The 15,970-nt window shown below is 36.2% G+C and overlaps 1 protein-coding gene across 6 annotated transcripts in view; it reads left to right on the top strand.

The window, feature by feature from the left end:
- Cacna2d1 (calcium voltage-gated channel auxiliary subunit alpha2delta 1) overlaps positions 1-15,970 on the top strand; it is a 368,458-nt gene that overhangs the window by 72,795 nt on the left and 279,693 nt on the right. For all 6 annotated transcript variants that reach the window (XM_069996360.1, XM_069996362.1, XM_069996361.1 and 3 more), the window contains exon 2: positions 5,650-5,731. In XM_069996360.1, coding sequence (XP_069852461.1) covers positions 5,650-5,731 — 82 coding nt within the window. The remainder of the gene's footprint in view (positions 1-5,649; positions 5,732-15,970) is intronic.

Genomic DNA, 15,970 nt, shown 5'->3' with positions numbered 1-15,970 from the left:
TGGTTTTAACCTCTAGCTAGGAATCAAAAATAAAAGCTAAACTGAAACCACAAGTCATCAATGTCTCTCCATCCTGTTCTTCCAGTGTCCTTTCTATATATCCTGTCTTCTAGTCTTGCCAAACTGAGAACCTCTCAGACTCACCTGTCAAGTCTCTCTGCCATTCAGTTGCTATTCCCGTCGGTATGTGAAATCATGTGCACATGAGGATTTCTCTTGAGCTAGTTGCTTCCCCTTCCTTCCTTCCCCTTTCCTTTTTCTCTTTAACTACTGCTGAGAGTTCTCGGGCTGCCTCCTTTTTCACTTCTCTGCTACCTCTATTTTCTCACTTTTGTTTCTCCCTTCCAATCACAACCTGCATGATACTAGGGAAACTTATTTCATAGCACTCATATCCACTTACGCGATCTTATAATTCTTTGTCCTCTCATTGTCAAAGATCTCTTCATTATTTGGAAAACACACGCTACATGCTTCAGAATACTATTATTCTTGTTCTGACTAAAAATTTTACCAACATTCTTGTCATAGTGTTTACTGAACCAAGCTTGGACTCTAGCCATACAAATGTCTTGAAATTGCAAAATTTACCATGGTTTTTATTCCCTTGAGGTACTGGAACTACAGCAAGGGCAATGTGTTCTGCATTTTCATATATGCAACAATCTGTGCAGATTCTTCTGGAAGGGAGTCTTTTAGATACCAAAACCAAGAATAAAGCCTTAGTGTACCAGAAATAAGCAACTGGGCTGCAATGAAGCTGAATACATTCTTAAGTAATCCTAGTCTTCCATGAGTTTTTACTCTATATGTCTCTTGGTAATACTCCTAGAATTTACTACCAACGTCAAGATACTCATTTGTCTTAGCCCTTCACACCGTAACTGTGTTTTGTCTGAAAAATATATAAACATCATTCTTTGCTAAGTTCTTTGGATTTCACTTTTTTGTCAATATTTCCAGGTACATGTAACATTAATTAAATATTAGTAATATTCTGTTATTAGTCAGTTCTCATATTAATTGGAGGAGATCACTATTGAATTATTTCACCCTTTGTCCTACCACTTCTGCGATTCCCCTTCTCCTCCTGAAAATAGACCAACATATATACAAGTCAACGGGTACAAAACTAAAATAAAAAAAGAGAAATTACTGCCATTCAGTAATGATACTCTAATATTATACATTACATTGGAAATGAACTTTACAAACTTGGGGAAAGGGAGGTCAGGAAGGGAAAAAGTGGGAGAAAATGAAGGAGAGTAACACTGTTCAAAAAGAAATGTACAAATTACCCAACTTATGTAACTGAACCACTCTGTACATCACCTTTACAAAATGGTTGGGAGATGGTATCTCTTGTCCTCTTCTATCAGTCTCCCCACTTAATAGGCTAAGTTCCTGAAACATATCTCACTATATTCTTGGTGTTTTTTGTTAACCCCAACTTGCTTTTCCATCTTTCAGTGCCTTCCCTTCCCTGGCAGATTCTAGTACTTGCTGAATGGGTTAACAAAGAACAAGTAACACACTGGTCCTAGGAGACTGCTTTGTCGCTTTTGTACTACATGAAAATCCTGTACCCTTCATAATTTCCCCCCAATTTTATAATACCTCTGGATACATATAACAAAATACTGATTAGTGATTTGATATGTGTGTTGACAGTTTACTAAGAGAGAATGATAAAGATTTGCATGTTTATTTAAACATCATTTTTCACTTTTGTGTCCTTTATTTCCTAGCCACTGCAGCCCTTCAATTTTAAAAGGCATAATGCTTATTGAATATTTTAGGAAAATCATGTAACATACGTATATCTATATCTATATCTATATCTATATCTATATCTATATCTATATCTATATCTATATCTATATATGAAAAGAAGAATAATCCTTGCTCCTATACAGTGTACCTGACAGCTTGTCAGAGGAGCTGATAAGACTGGACAGATCTTGAATTACTTTTTAGCCCCCCAGTGGCTCACCTCTGTGAACATTAGTAGTGACAGTACGTCAAGGTGTCAAGGAGGATGGATGTTTGGGATAAGCTTAGTATAAATCAGAATTCAGGCATGAACTAAGTTCCTTTCTTTCCATGTCTATGTATGGTGAATGCATAGGTCCATTCTCAGTTGAAGGGTTGTGTAACTTACCTTACTACTTGATGGTATTAGGTTCTTAACAGGAGCCTGTTTTCTTTTCTTCTTTTAAAAATGGGTCATGATGGTATCTAAGAGCAATGCTAAGAATACTGATTAGTACTTATGTATTTTTCAGAGCTATGTACTTGCATATAAGTAGTACAAACTGTAATATTATTGTAACACATGCACCACTCATTTTTATGGTTCTATAATTTTATCTATTTTATTTTTGATATTCATTTACCCTTTTCTGTCTATTTACATAGAATGTCTAAGTAAACATTCTGTTTTTATTTCTGCTAAAGTTTTAATACATTTTGTTTACTGTTTGTGTCACATTTAAGTCATACCTCTGTGATTTTCGCTAAGGTAATACATCTTCTTTTTTAATGACTCAGTTTTCCTTCTTTCTCTTTAGTTTGTCAGCTCATTGCTTTTTTTGCTTGTTTTCCTAAGCCTCATTCAAATCCCCTTGAATGTAAGGTTTTATTCCACATGAATTTCTTTATTCTATTACCTTTCAATTTATCTAAAAAATCTTTTTTTTTTGCTTGTGAAAATACCATACAGAGGGGTTACAATTATATGGGCAAGGTAATGAGTACATTTCTCGTTGCCTCCTTCTTTGTTTCCCCTTCCCATCTCTTCCCATCCTCTCACCCACCCCCTGCCCCGTAAAGTTCATTTTTTGACATAACGACTTGTACATCTCATTGTTGCAGTGGGTCCACATGTATCCCTATTTAAACAATTTGCTTTTTCCCTTCTCCTCCACAGATTATACCAGCATCAAATACCGTGAAAGCAGGAGTTATACCGTGGGGGAGGGACATACAAAGCAACAAAGAAATCATCTTATAAATATGTTAAAACAATCGCAAGAAAAAAATTTGAATCCTTATCTTGGGGTTCATTTCCCTAACATCAACTTATCTGACCGTTTCTCCTTGTCTCAGACATATACTAGTAATTGCAAATAAGGGAAACCATGGGACCTATGTTTCTTTGGGCCTGGCTTACTTCACTTAATATAATTTTTTCCAAGTCTTTCCATTTCCTAACAAATGGGCCAATGTCATTCTTTCTGATGGAGGCATAGAATTCCATTGTGTATATATACCACATTTTCTTGATCCATTCATCTACTGAGGAGCATCTGGGTTGGTTCCATATCTTAGCTATGGTAAATAATGCTGCAATAAACATAGTTGTGCTGGTAGCTTTAGTGTGGTCTTGTTTGTGATCATTTGGGTAAATGTCCAAAAGTGGGATTATTGGGTCATAGCATAGCTCTATGTGGAGTCTTATCTAAAAAAATCTTTAGTGACTGATAAACTATAAATTTTCCTCTAGGGAACAGAAGACACAGTTAGGTTTCCACTATTTAAATAATAGACATGGAGAAGAGTTCAAATTCAGATATAAACTTAAATTCTTCTGGGTTTATTAATGTTTTCTTATATTAATTTTAGAGAAAACAAAAACATGATGTGCAAGAAAAGAATGAATAAATAAAATATATGAAGGAGTTGAAAATTCAGTTAAATAGTTTTGAATGGATGATATTTGGCAATTTTCCTAATGCTAAGACAAAATGAAGATATTATATGGGTTTGAGGTTTTTGTAAAAATGTCCTGATATCTACAGAATGTAATTTTAGGTGTACATGCACTGTTCTAAAGATTATACCTGAAAAGGTAAAATTTTAATAATCAATTATGCAAACATGTGTTAGCTTTAAAATTAAAGCTTTGATCCATTAATTCCAAATCTAAGAATTCAAGTGGTGAAACAAAATGCTTTTAAAGCTGATGTCCTGAGATATTTGGACATAATGTTTTATTTACTTATGTATTATATTTGCTGCAATGTAATGTTTGTTGGTTAAAGCTGATGAGATTCTGTCAAGAAAAATAAGAACCACCAAGTATATTATATAATCTAGAACTAAGGGAATATTAAGTGGCGATAAAAAAGAAATATTTCAAGGCATTTGTAATGACATGTGAAAGTATCATGGCATAAGAAAATAAGTTGTTTTTAGTAGATAAATGATGGTTTCAACTTCATGGAGCATTTTTACTACGCGATTATGGAACATAACATTAAATAGATAGAGGTTACGTCAGAATAGTGTGATTGTTGGCTTTTCAAATAGTCTGAAGTTATTTTCAGTTGGCATATGTATAAGCAAAAATACACAGTTTGTTGCTGTGTTTAGTAACTATTTTATGGAATTATGTTTTAAAAAGCAAGATTTATCTTCCCATTTTCTAAGATACTCATGGAACTTTCCTTTCTTTGCTTTGGGAGTATTTTGGCATCTTTTTTTTTTAATTTAATTTAATTTTATTTGTGAACATACTGTACAGAGGAGTTACAATTACATGGGCAGGATAATGCGTACATTTCTTACCAAGCATTGCAGCCTCCTCCTGTGTTTACCCTTCACCTCCCTTCCCAGCCTCCCCCCTCCCCCCAATCCCAATCCTTCTCCTTCCCCCCCTTCCCCCCCCCCCCCCCGCACCGAATTTGTAAAGCTCCTTTTGGACATGACAACTTGTACTTCTCATTGTTGCAACAGGTCCACCTGTATCCTTAAACAACTGGTTTTTCCCCATCTCCTCCACAAGTTATACTGACATCAAATATAGTGAAAGCAGGGGTTATACTGTGGGGGAGGGACATACAAAGCAACAAAGAGATAATCTTATAAATGCATTAGAAACACATGCATGAAAGAAAAAAACATTAAAATACACATCTAAGGGTTCATTTTCCTGACATCACATTATCTGACCTTTTCCGCTTGACTCACATATCCTAGATATTCAAATAAGGGAAACCATGGGACCTATGTTTCTTTGGGCCTGGCTTACTTCACTTAATACAATTTTTTCCAAGTTTTTCCTTTTCCTAACAAATGGGGCAATGTCATTCTTTCTGATGGAGGCATAGAATTCCATTGTGTATATATATCACATTTTCTTGATCCATTCATCTACTGAGGGGCATCTGGGTTGGTTCCATATCTTAGCTATGGTAAATAATGCTGCAATAAACATAGTTGTGCTAGTAGCTTTAGTGTGGTCTTGTTTGTAAACATTTGGGTAAATGCCCAAAAGTGGGATTGCTGGGTCATAGGGGAGTTCTATGTGAAGTCTTTTGAGGAACCTTCATACTGCTTTCCAAAGTGGTTGAACAAGTTTCCATTCCCACCAACAATGAAGTAAGGTTCCTTTCTGTCCACATCCCCTCCAGCATCTGTTGTTGTTAGAGTTCTTGATTTATTTTGGCATCTTAAGAGGTTCTGCATGAAGGTTTGGTGACTTTCTATTTGAAGGTGGAATGAGAGGGTGCACACCCTGAGAACCAGCCAGAAGAAGGAATATTCAAAGGCAATTTTAAGGAGTTATGGGAAGCATGGATGCACATGCCAGGATCTGAATGTGTTTGGCAGCCTCTGAGAGAGCATTTTTCTGTCTGATCTCTGCAGGATCAAGTCATGGGTGGACAAGATGCAGGAGGACCTTGTAACACTGGCAAAGACGGCAAGTGGAGTCAATCAGCTTGTTGATGTGAGTAAGACCCTTCACAGATTCCTCTTAATCTAGTGCCTATTACAGTGAAGTCCTATCTGCCAGGAAACTGTGTGTCTCTATTGCAAGTGGGGACAGACTTCCCAGGTTGGAGCTGGCAGTGAAGTACTGAAAGAGGGCCTGGGTACCCCTGGTCACTATGAGCAAGGATGTCACTGGTTCTGAGTCCTCAATGACACCTGCCCTCACACCTAATGGCTTCCACATAGCTCTGTTCTTTAGATGTGTGTGTCCCTATCCTTTTCAAATTTAGCTGGCATGCACATATTACCACAGCATTTTCATTTTGCAGTATATACTTGAGAATTTGTTTTGTGATACTGTCTTCAAGTCCAATGATGAATTTTCTGAGCATCTTCGTGGGAACACATCTTTATTTTTATTATTGTACCAGTCCTGGGTATTGAACTCAAGGCCTGGGCACTGTCCCTGATTTTTGTTTGTGTACGGTTAGCTCTCTACCACTTAAGTAATAGTTCTACTTCTGGCTAAAGATTTTATTTGTAAAAATAAGTTGTGAGGTGTTAATATACACCCAGAGATGAAGCTTTTGATATAAGAAATGGAGACACTAGGAAAGTGTTGTTTTTTTTTTTTTTAATGATTTCTAAACTGACTGTCACAGTCACTCCAATAATTTTTGAAAATGACAGGGATCAACTAATATATCTTGTGTGGCATCTTAAACTGATTAGATTCTTTTTGTAAGAACATTTCTGTATCTACTTTATTAGAATTGCTAAAAATTAAATTTCATTTGTTTAGGCCTCCTTAGTTTTGTAACAGTGCAAATAATGCAATAATTAGAAAGTACTCTCATTCTGTATTTTAATTATGCAATATTATATCTACTATATCAATATTATATCTACTATATCAAAAAATACTGTGGCTTTATTCAGTGAGATAGTGTAAAAAGAGTTGCAGTTATGAGCTATGAATAATCACTTTCGATAAGAAGTACTTTGGATTTTGGCTGTTTTTGAATTTTGGAATATTTGTATGTGCATAAAAACTTAGAATGGGGACTGAAATCTAAATCCAGATTTTATTGGTGTTTTATATATACCTTATATACCAAACTTGAACAAGATTTTAGACAATATGAGAAACATTTGTGTTTTAACCTTGACCCATCATTTGAAGTTTGGAATTTTCTACCTTTAACTATCATGTTGGGTGCTCAAAAATGTTTCAGATTTTGAAGGATTTGGGATTTCACATTATAGATGGTCAACTTACATATGAATATTTCTCTCTGGGAAAACCTGGAATACATAGTTAATTTATATATTAATACAAGTTTGTAAAAAATCATGTTAATCAAATACTTAAAAGTTAATGTGAGTTGGGCGCTGGTCACTTGTGCTTGTAATTCTAGCTGTTCAGGAGGCTGACATCGAAGGACTTAAATTTGAAGCTAGCGTGAATGGAGCCTCATCTCCAATTAACCAGCAAAAAGCCAGAAATAGAGCTGTGGCTCAAGTGGTAGAACACCAGCATTGAACAACAACAACAACAACAAAAAAAAAACCAAGCAGGAGCACAGCGCCCCTGGATTCAAGTCACAGTGCTTGCACACACACATACGCACATGCTTTCTGAATTTTATTAGAAGGCAATTATAGCTATTAAGAATGACCCTTACCAAATTTTAATTTAGCTTAGCAATATATTTTTCTGAAAATCCTAAATTATCTAAAATGCTTAGTAGTTCAGAAATTTTTTTTGGGGGGTCCAGTCATGGGCCTGAACTCAGGGCCTGGGCGCTGTCCCTCAGCTCTTCAGCTCAAGGCTAGTGCTCTACCACTTGAGCCACAGCGCCACTTCTGGCTTTTTTTCTGCTTCTGTGGTGCTGATGAATCGAACCCAGGGCCTCATGCATGCAAGGCAAGCACTCTACCACTGAGCCATCTTCCCAGCCCAAGTTCAGAATTTTTTTAGTGATGATCTGATGCCTTAAGTCTGATGGGTTTCAATCCAAAGTGTTGCACTAAATATACGGTTAGGACTTACCTTCTGATGATGTATATAGGTGTATAAGAAATAAAAAGGAATTTCATGTTTAGACTTAGTGTTCCTCCTCAACATATCTCATTATTTCTATGCAAATCTATCAACATCTCAAGACACCTGACCTGTGAAGCACTTTCATTCCCAAGGTGGTTAGAGAATGGATACTCAACCAGTATCTGCAAAGCAAGGCACATGAAAGGCATTTCTTGTGAATACCAATGGTCTGATTTAATTCTGGTCAGCATTTACAAAGGACATAATGTATCCCAGGCACCCTGTAGTCTATCAAGGGTAGACAAAGTGACACAGCTTCTCTCCTCACACAACTGACACTGGACTAATAAAAAATCTCCATCGACCAAACTCCTTGTACAAATTAAGAGGCACTATTGGGGGTTGGATACCCATGGAAGGGGGAGGGTGTGCAGGAGGGTGAACAATATCAGAATACTTTATGCGTATGCATGAAAAGAGAAGAATGTTGCCTGTTGAAATTGTTTTATGATAGGAGAACGAGATGAAGGAGAAATTTATGCAGGTGACCCTGGATGCATGTGTAAAAACACCACAATTAATCCCCATCCCGTGTACAATCAATCTATGCTAACTGAAAAAGGAAAACAAAAACAAAACCCTCCATTGCCAGAGTAGAGATGTCTAAGCCCTAACCCCTAAGGTGATACTTCAGATCTGCATTGACTTTCTTAGGAAAGTTGGTGGAATATGCAAGTCTGTTGGGCAGTCAGGGAACCTCTGTAAAAAGTGATGGAATTTGTGGAGATGTCAGTAAAATTTATTTGTTAATTCTTATTTAAATAGCATTTACAGTGACTGAGGGTGAACCACAATGAAAAAACAGTGACAGCTGACAGATTCTGGTTTTAAATTATATGGATCTTTTTATTTTATTTCATTTTATTTTCCAACTCCTTCAAAGATTCTCTAGCTTTGAAAACTACTTGCTTGGCTGATCTCCATGTTTTTGGTGTGAAAATGGGAAATTTCGCTTGTTGGATTTGCTTTTTGCAATAAATTAAACAAAAAAAAAATCTCACCTAGTTTCCATTCTGCTTTGTGAAGTATAGATTACTGCTGTAAATATTGGTGAACAAATTACCCTGTCTGAATTAAGATAACAAAATAGAATGAAAAAGATAATGTACTTCACTAAAGGTATACTAATTTTGTTGTTTATGGGCTACATACCTCAACTCTATGACGGAAAAATTATAAGAATTATTTGTTATGTAATTTCTGTGTGTGTGTGTGTGTGTGTATGTGTGTGTGTGTGTACGCGCACACACACATGCACATGTGTGTATTTGTAGAGATAGTGCAGAATTCAGTATTGGGAATAATTCATGTTTGACGGTGTCTTTGTACAAGATAAATACCTTTGTAGGCCTATTTCTTTCCTACAGAGAAGGTCCACGATGTGACTTACTTAAGCTAACATTGGCTGTAGGATATGAGAGTTGAGAGCTAAATTTTAGCTAGGATTGGAGCATTGCTGTGGAGGGATTTTTTGTTTGTTTATTGTTGGATTTTGTGCAGTGCTGTGGCTCCAACTCAGGGCCTCATGTAGGCTACTCGCTACCACTGAGCCATATAGATTGGTATATTGAATTATAGTGTGGACCAGAAGTTGAAAACAAAATGGAGTGGTGTGTTTTCTTACATTGAAAGTCAACATCGTAGAAATGATAATTCTTCTCATACTATTTTTACTAGTTCAAAAATACATCTACCTTAACAAGGCCCCCAAAACTAAATAAAACAGCCATATTACTAAGCTAATTTAAATTGGCAATTTTATGAAGATTTCTTAAAGGGACCATTAAACATCATCTTGGGACAGTTGAAAATTCACCTCTTTACAGATGAGCCATTTGGTCCAGGTTACTTGCCAATCTTTTGTTAAAGATCAAGAGTGGAAGAGCTCAGGTATACTATCATTATCCTTGAATTATTCCATTACTTAATCACTTACAGGTACATAAATCCATATGTGCACACACCACACAAAGCATATCAAATAATTCAAAGAAATAAAAATATAGGAAATAAATTGTACTTTTAATATTTCACAGTGAACTTTTAATCCATTAGAACTTTTTAATATTCAATGGAAAGGGTTTTTCTCCACATGCATGTAGGGTCTCTCCTAAGTACCCTAAGTGAGTACATTACTTCGTTGCACCTCAGGTCAACATTGTCCAGTGAACATCACCTTCACTATGCATGAAGCAATTGTTTCTGAGGTTAAAATTTTGTTCAGTACCATGTAGCTATTAAGTTGGATACAACTTTGAAGTGAAAAGAATTCTATGTGTTTTAAAGTAGTTGTTAATATTTTATAGTTTAATATTTCCTATGTTTCCAGCACATTCCCAATTTAGCACAAGGTTAGCATATCTGAATATACTATAGCTCTTTTAAAAGAAGATATAATAAGAAGCCAAAGCTATACCACCACCAATTACCTACTTAAGAGGATTTCTTCTTGAAGTAATTTGAAAAGAATCCCAAGATTATGAAAAACATACATTTGGATCAATATGAATTACAGAATTTTTTAGTATATGTTATCAGTTCTGCACGTGCGCATGCACACACACACACACACACACACACACATCTTTCCATGCACAATAGTCACAATGAGGATCTGATGTCATATTCATAAACAGAATTTTAAAAATTGATGTATATGGAATATTATTGAAATCATGTTTTTTTGTTGTTGTTTATTTCTGTATCACTGTTTGAACTCAAGGCTTCAAGCTCAGCTTTCTGCTGATGTTTTTGAGTCATGCCTCCAGACAACCTTTCAGGTGAATATCTGGAGATGGAGTCTCATAGACTTTCGCTACTTAAGTTGGCTTTGAACCACGACCCTCTGGGTCTCAGCTTTCTGCATAACTAGGCAAATGTTTTTAAGTTCAATAACCATGCTTTAAATTTATGTCAAAAAACAAACTTTACAACTTTACAACTTTCAATTAGGTCAAAGATTATAGCCATTCTAACTGGGATGAGGTGGTATCTCAAGGTTGTTTTGATTTGCATTTCTTTTATGGCTAGAGAGGTTGAGCATTTCTTCATGTGTCTATTGGCCATCCTTCTTTCCTCTTCAGAGAAGTTTCTCTTTAAGTCTTTAGCCCATTTATTTACTGGGCAGTTGTTTCTTTGAAGATTTGTTGTTGGGGGATTTAATTTTTGAGTTCCAGGTGTATTTTAGATATGAGACCCTTGTCTGTTGTATGGCTAGTAAAGACCTTCTCCCAATCCGTGGGCTTTCTATTGATCTTGCTAGCTATGTCCTTTGCCGTGCAGAAGCTCTGCAATTTTATGCAATCCCATTTGTCCAACCTTTCTTTGACTTTTTGTGTTTCTGGGTCTCTATTAAGAAAATCTGGGCCTGTGCCAAGGAGACCTAGGATTTCTCCTATTCCATCCTGTAATGTTTTCAGAGTGTCTGCTTTGACTCTGAGGTCTTTGGATCCATTTGGAGTTGATTCTGGTGCAGGGTGATATATAAGGATCTAGCTTTAGTTTTCTACAAGTAATTAACCAATTTTGCCAGCACCATTTACTGAAGAGGCTCAATACAACAGATGCTTGAGGAGATGTGGACAGAAGGGAACCTTACTACATTGTTGGTGGGAGTGTAAACTTGTTCAACCACTTTGAAAAGCAGTATGGAGGTTCCTCAAAAGACTCCACATAGAGCCCTATGACCCAGCAATCCCACTTTTGGGCATTTACCCAAATGATCACAAACAAGACCACACTAAAGCTACCAGCTACTATATTTATTGCAGCATTATTTACCATAGCTAAGATATGGAACCAACCCAGATGCACCTCAGTAGATGAATGTATCAAGAAAATGTGGTATATATACACAATGGAATTCTATGCCTCCATCAGAAAGAATGACATTGACCCATTTGTTAGGAAAGGGAAAGACTTGGAAAAAATTATATTAAGTGAAGTAAGCCAGGCCCAAAGAAACATAGGTCCCATGTTTTCCCTTATTTGCAATAACCAGTGTATATCTGAGTCAAGCAGAAAAGGTCAGATAAGTTGATGTTAGGGAAATTATCCCCAAGATAAGAATTCAAATGTTTGTTTTCTTTCATGCGATTGTTTCTAACACATTTATAAGATGATTTCTTTGTTGCTTTGTATGTCCCTCCCCCACGGTATAACCCCTGCTTTCACTGTATTTGATGTTGGTATAGTTTGTGGAGGGGAAGGGAAAAAACAAATAATTAAAATAGCGATACAGGTGGACCCATTGCAACAATGAGATGTACAAGTCGTTATGTCGAAAATGAACATTACAAATTTGGTGGGGGAGGGGGAGGAGCTAGTGGGGGGGGCAAGGGGTAATGGAAAGGGATGGGAAGGGGAAATAAAGGAGGAGGCAACAATGCTTGATAAGAAATGTACTCATTATCTTGCCTATGTAATTGTAACCCCTCTGTATAGTATTTTCACAATAAATAAAATGGAAAAAAATTAGGTCAAAGAATGGGTGGGATCAGGCTTTTTGCATATTTGAAGGGATTGTGTGCCTGTTGCACCTCCCTTGCTCATCATGGCCCTAGCTCTGGGGTCTAGACAGTGTAGGCAACCCTGTAAGCTTCATTGCGGGAAGGCGGGAGGCATGGAGATTTGCAATTATCCTTCTTCACACCAATCCCAGGCCTCTACGTTTTCCTTCTCTGCTGTTTCTATTCAATTTTCAGCTACTCTCCTTTCTTGCTTTTCCTCATGGCTTGTAAAACATCAAGAATATTTACATTGCTATGGCATGCATATTCTTCTAATGTTAATATATTATTTTTCATCTTAATTTATCTCATCTCATCTTATTTTCATTTTTTTAAAGACAGTAAGGTGGCTTGATCTCTGGGCCTACGTGCTGTCATTTAGCTTTTTCTACTCACAACTCCACTTCCAGATTTTTTGGTGGTTAATAGAAGGTAAAAGTCTCAGGTAGTTTTTTTTTTTTTCCTGCCTACGTCAACATGAACTATGGTCCTCAGAACTCTGCCTCTTGAGTTGAGTAGGTATGGTTCTGTTTTTTTTCTGAGTAGTTTATTGGAGATAAGAGGCTTTTCTGCCCTGGCTGGCTGTGAACTGTGATCCTCAGGTCTCCGTCTCCTGAGTTGCTAGGATTAGAGGTGTGAGTCACTGGTCCTGGATCCTAAAGGCTATTTTTAAAGGTAGAATTATTCTGCAATGGCACTCTACTAGAACTTCTTGCCTTTTAATTTACTGTTATGTTTAATTTACTGCTATTTAAAGGTATTAGTATGAGATGTGTCTAAATATTAAACATCAGTATTCTCTAATTATTATTTGTGTAAGTGTTCTGAGTGAATAATTTGTTTTCATTACAAATTCAATGAGGCTTTTTCTTTGACATTGTGGTCATGTCATCTTATGTAAAACAACGTTCATTTTCTGCTTGTAGAGAGCTCAGCACATTAATATGTAAAAAAAATTACTTAAGAGTAGATCATAATTGGTGCTTCTGACCCCAGAATGAGCTCAGGGAACAAGAGGGATTGGGAACTTCCTAGTCCTGTGAGTCCTGCAAAGTGGCTGTGTGGTATTAGAATTCTACCTCTGATCAAGTGGGAGTAATAACAATCCCTCCTTCCTCACAGAAAAGGAAGGACTAAAGGTAATAGTAAAGGAACTACTTTTTGTTTTTCTTTTTTTAAATATGTTTTTTATTGTAAAAATTGTATACACAGGGGTTACAGTTACATGAGCAAGGTAATGAGTGCATTTCCTATCAAACATTGTTACCTCTTCTGTTTTTGCTCTTTCTTAAAGAAAATTTTATTGTTATTATAAAGGTGATATACAGCAGGGTTCAGTTATATAACTCAGGTAAACAATACATTACTTTTTGGACAATGTTACCCTTTCTTGTACTCTCTCAATTTCCCCTCCTGTTTTCACCCATAAGTTGTACAGTTCTTTTCAACCAGTGAGTACCACTAATTGAGTACCATTCGTACACCCTTTATCACTTCATTTCTGTGTACCCCCCCCTTACTCACAAAGAAAGATAAATGAACAAGATGAAAATATAAGAAAACAAAAGTAGTAGCTCCATTTTCTGGAGTCCATTTTGATAAATATTATTTTATATGATGAGATACACACAGGCATTGCACCTTTGTGTTCCTCTCCTATAAGTACCCTCCTTATTGTAGGTAAATGCCTAACATCCTGTATAATTTATCATGCTCTGGTATATTTTATGTCTAGCTTCTGCGTATGAGAGAAAATATGTGCTATTTGTGTGTCTGAGCTAAGCTTATCTCACTAAACATGGTTTGCTCTAGGTCCATCCATTTCCCTGCAAATGACATAATAGTATTTCTTTTGGTGGCTGCATAAAATTCCATTGTGTATAGAAACCATAGTTTTTGGATTCACTCATCTATTGTAGGACATCTGGGCTGTTTCCATACCCTGGCTATTGTGACTAGTACAGCAAGAAATATGGATGTGCAGGTGTCTTTATGGTATCCTGGTGGAATTTCTACTTTTAATAAATAATTATAGCTGCTTATTATTATTTCATATTTGGGTTTGTTTGTTTACTTTTCTCAGCAGTGAAGAGTCACTAGCTTTAATTTGTGGGCAATTTAGGATTATCTAACTCCTCCTCCTCTTCCTCCTCCTCCTTCTCCACTGTAGTTACAATGCCACTTTCAGGTTATTTTTTCTTTGTTTGTTTTTGCCAGTTCTAAAGCTTGATCTCCGTCCCTGAACTTCTTTGTTTTTTTGCTCAAAATAAGTGACGTACCACTTGAGCCACAGTGCCACTTCCAGCTTCTGTATTTTATTGGAGATAAGAGCCTCACCTACTTTCCTGCCTGGGCTGGCTTTGAACCATGATCCTCAGATCTTCACCTGCTGAATAGCTAGGATTACTGGATGAGCCATCTGTGCTTAGCCACTTTCACCTTTTTGGATATGAAGGTCTCATGGACTTAGCTGCCCAGGCTAGCTTCCAAGTCAGATCCTCAGATCTCAGCCCAGATGCTATTTTTTTTTAACAGTGGTTAATTACTTTAATCTGCAAAGACAAACAATATATTCTATGGGGATTTATACTTTTGGAGTCACTATTAGAGTGACTCTTACACTTTCATATTTTGAGTCATATTTTTGCCTTTGCCATTCTACCATTCTGTTCTAGCATCAGACACTGAATAACATTTTCTTAAGTTATGCTGGTAGCTGAGAGGTAAATTATTATTTAGTGTTTTTCCAAATATATACCTGTCCCAGTGGTTCCTGGCCAGGGAGGATTTAGTTCACAAAAGACATCTGGGAAGGTTTTGTGCTGATCCTAATTCCAGTTTGGGGGTAGGGGTTGTCACCATTGGCATCGGTGAGGCATAATTGAATGTCCTACAATATGAAGGACATTTTCGCTGACAGCAAAGCATTATCTGGCTAACAAAGGATAGTAGTGCTCAAATTGAAAAATTGTTCTAGGAGGACTGAAGGAAAAGTATGTGAAATTCTTAAAGTTAATGTAAGTTTGTAAAACTGAGTATCCACATGTGTAATTAGCAGTTTTGCTTTAGAAAAGTCATAGGTGAATAGTATAGACAGTTGAGGGCAAATTAAAAATTAAAATTCTTTCATTGGTAGAGGAATGAATTTAGGTCATTTGAGGTTAGAGACATTAAATCGGCATCTCACTCAGCTTATGGTTAATTATATTTTAATTTAGTTTTAATAGAATCTACTATGATCTCTCCCACTTTGAATTTCATGTGAATTTTGTGGGTAAAATATATACTCATTGCATAACTGGTATGTAGATTCAGATATAGAAAAGGAAAGAAACATTCATCTTCATGTTTTTCTTGTGTTGAATCTTCTTGTTCTTAGAGATGAAGCTATAATTTACTGTAAATGTGACATGTCTCTATCTTACAAAAATTACTGAAAAATCTTACTGAAACATTGTTGCTATGAATGCATTTTACATTTATCTTAGTCTATTATAGTTTATTTTCTGTATTCTGGGAGCAATCTGCATTTCTGGTTAAATATATTCAAATATAGAGTGGGTAGAAAATTTAAGTCGTGTTAATGATGGTCATTTCTTCATTTCCTTCTGTCTTTAATCTGAGGCTCAGCAGTGTTACC

The sequence above is a fragment of the Dipodomys merriami genome, unplaced genomic scaffold (assembly GCF_024711535.1).
Source record: "Dipodomys merriami isolate MVZ:Mamm:240054 unplaced genomic scaffold, mDipMer1.0.p SCAF_5, whole genome shotgun sequence".
NCBI lineage: Eukaryota > Metazoa > Chordata > Mammalia > Rodentia > Heteromyidae > Dipodomys > Dipodomys merriami.
Note: the sequence above shows the minus strand (reverse complement) of the source record. Positions and strands in the feature narration are given on the sequence as shown.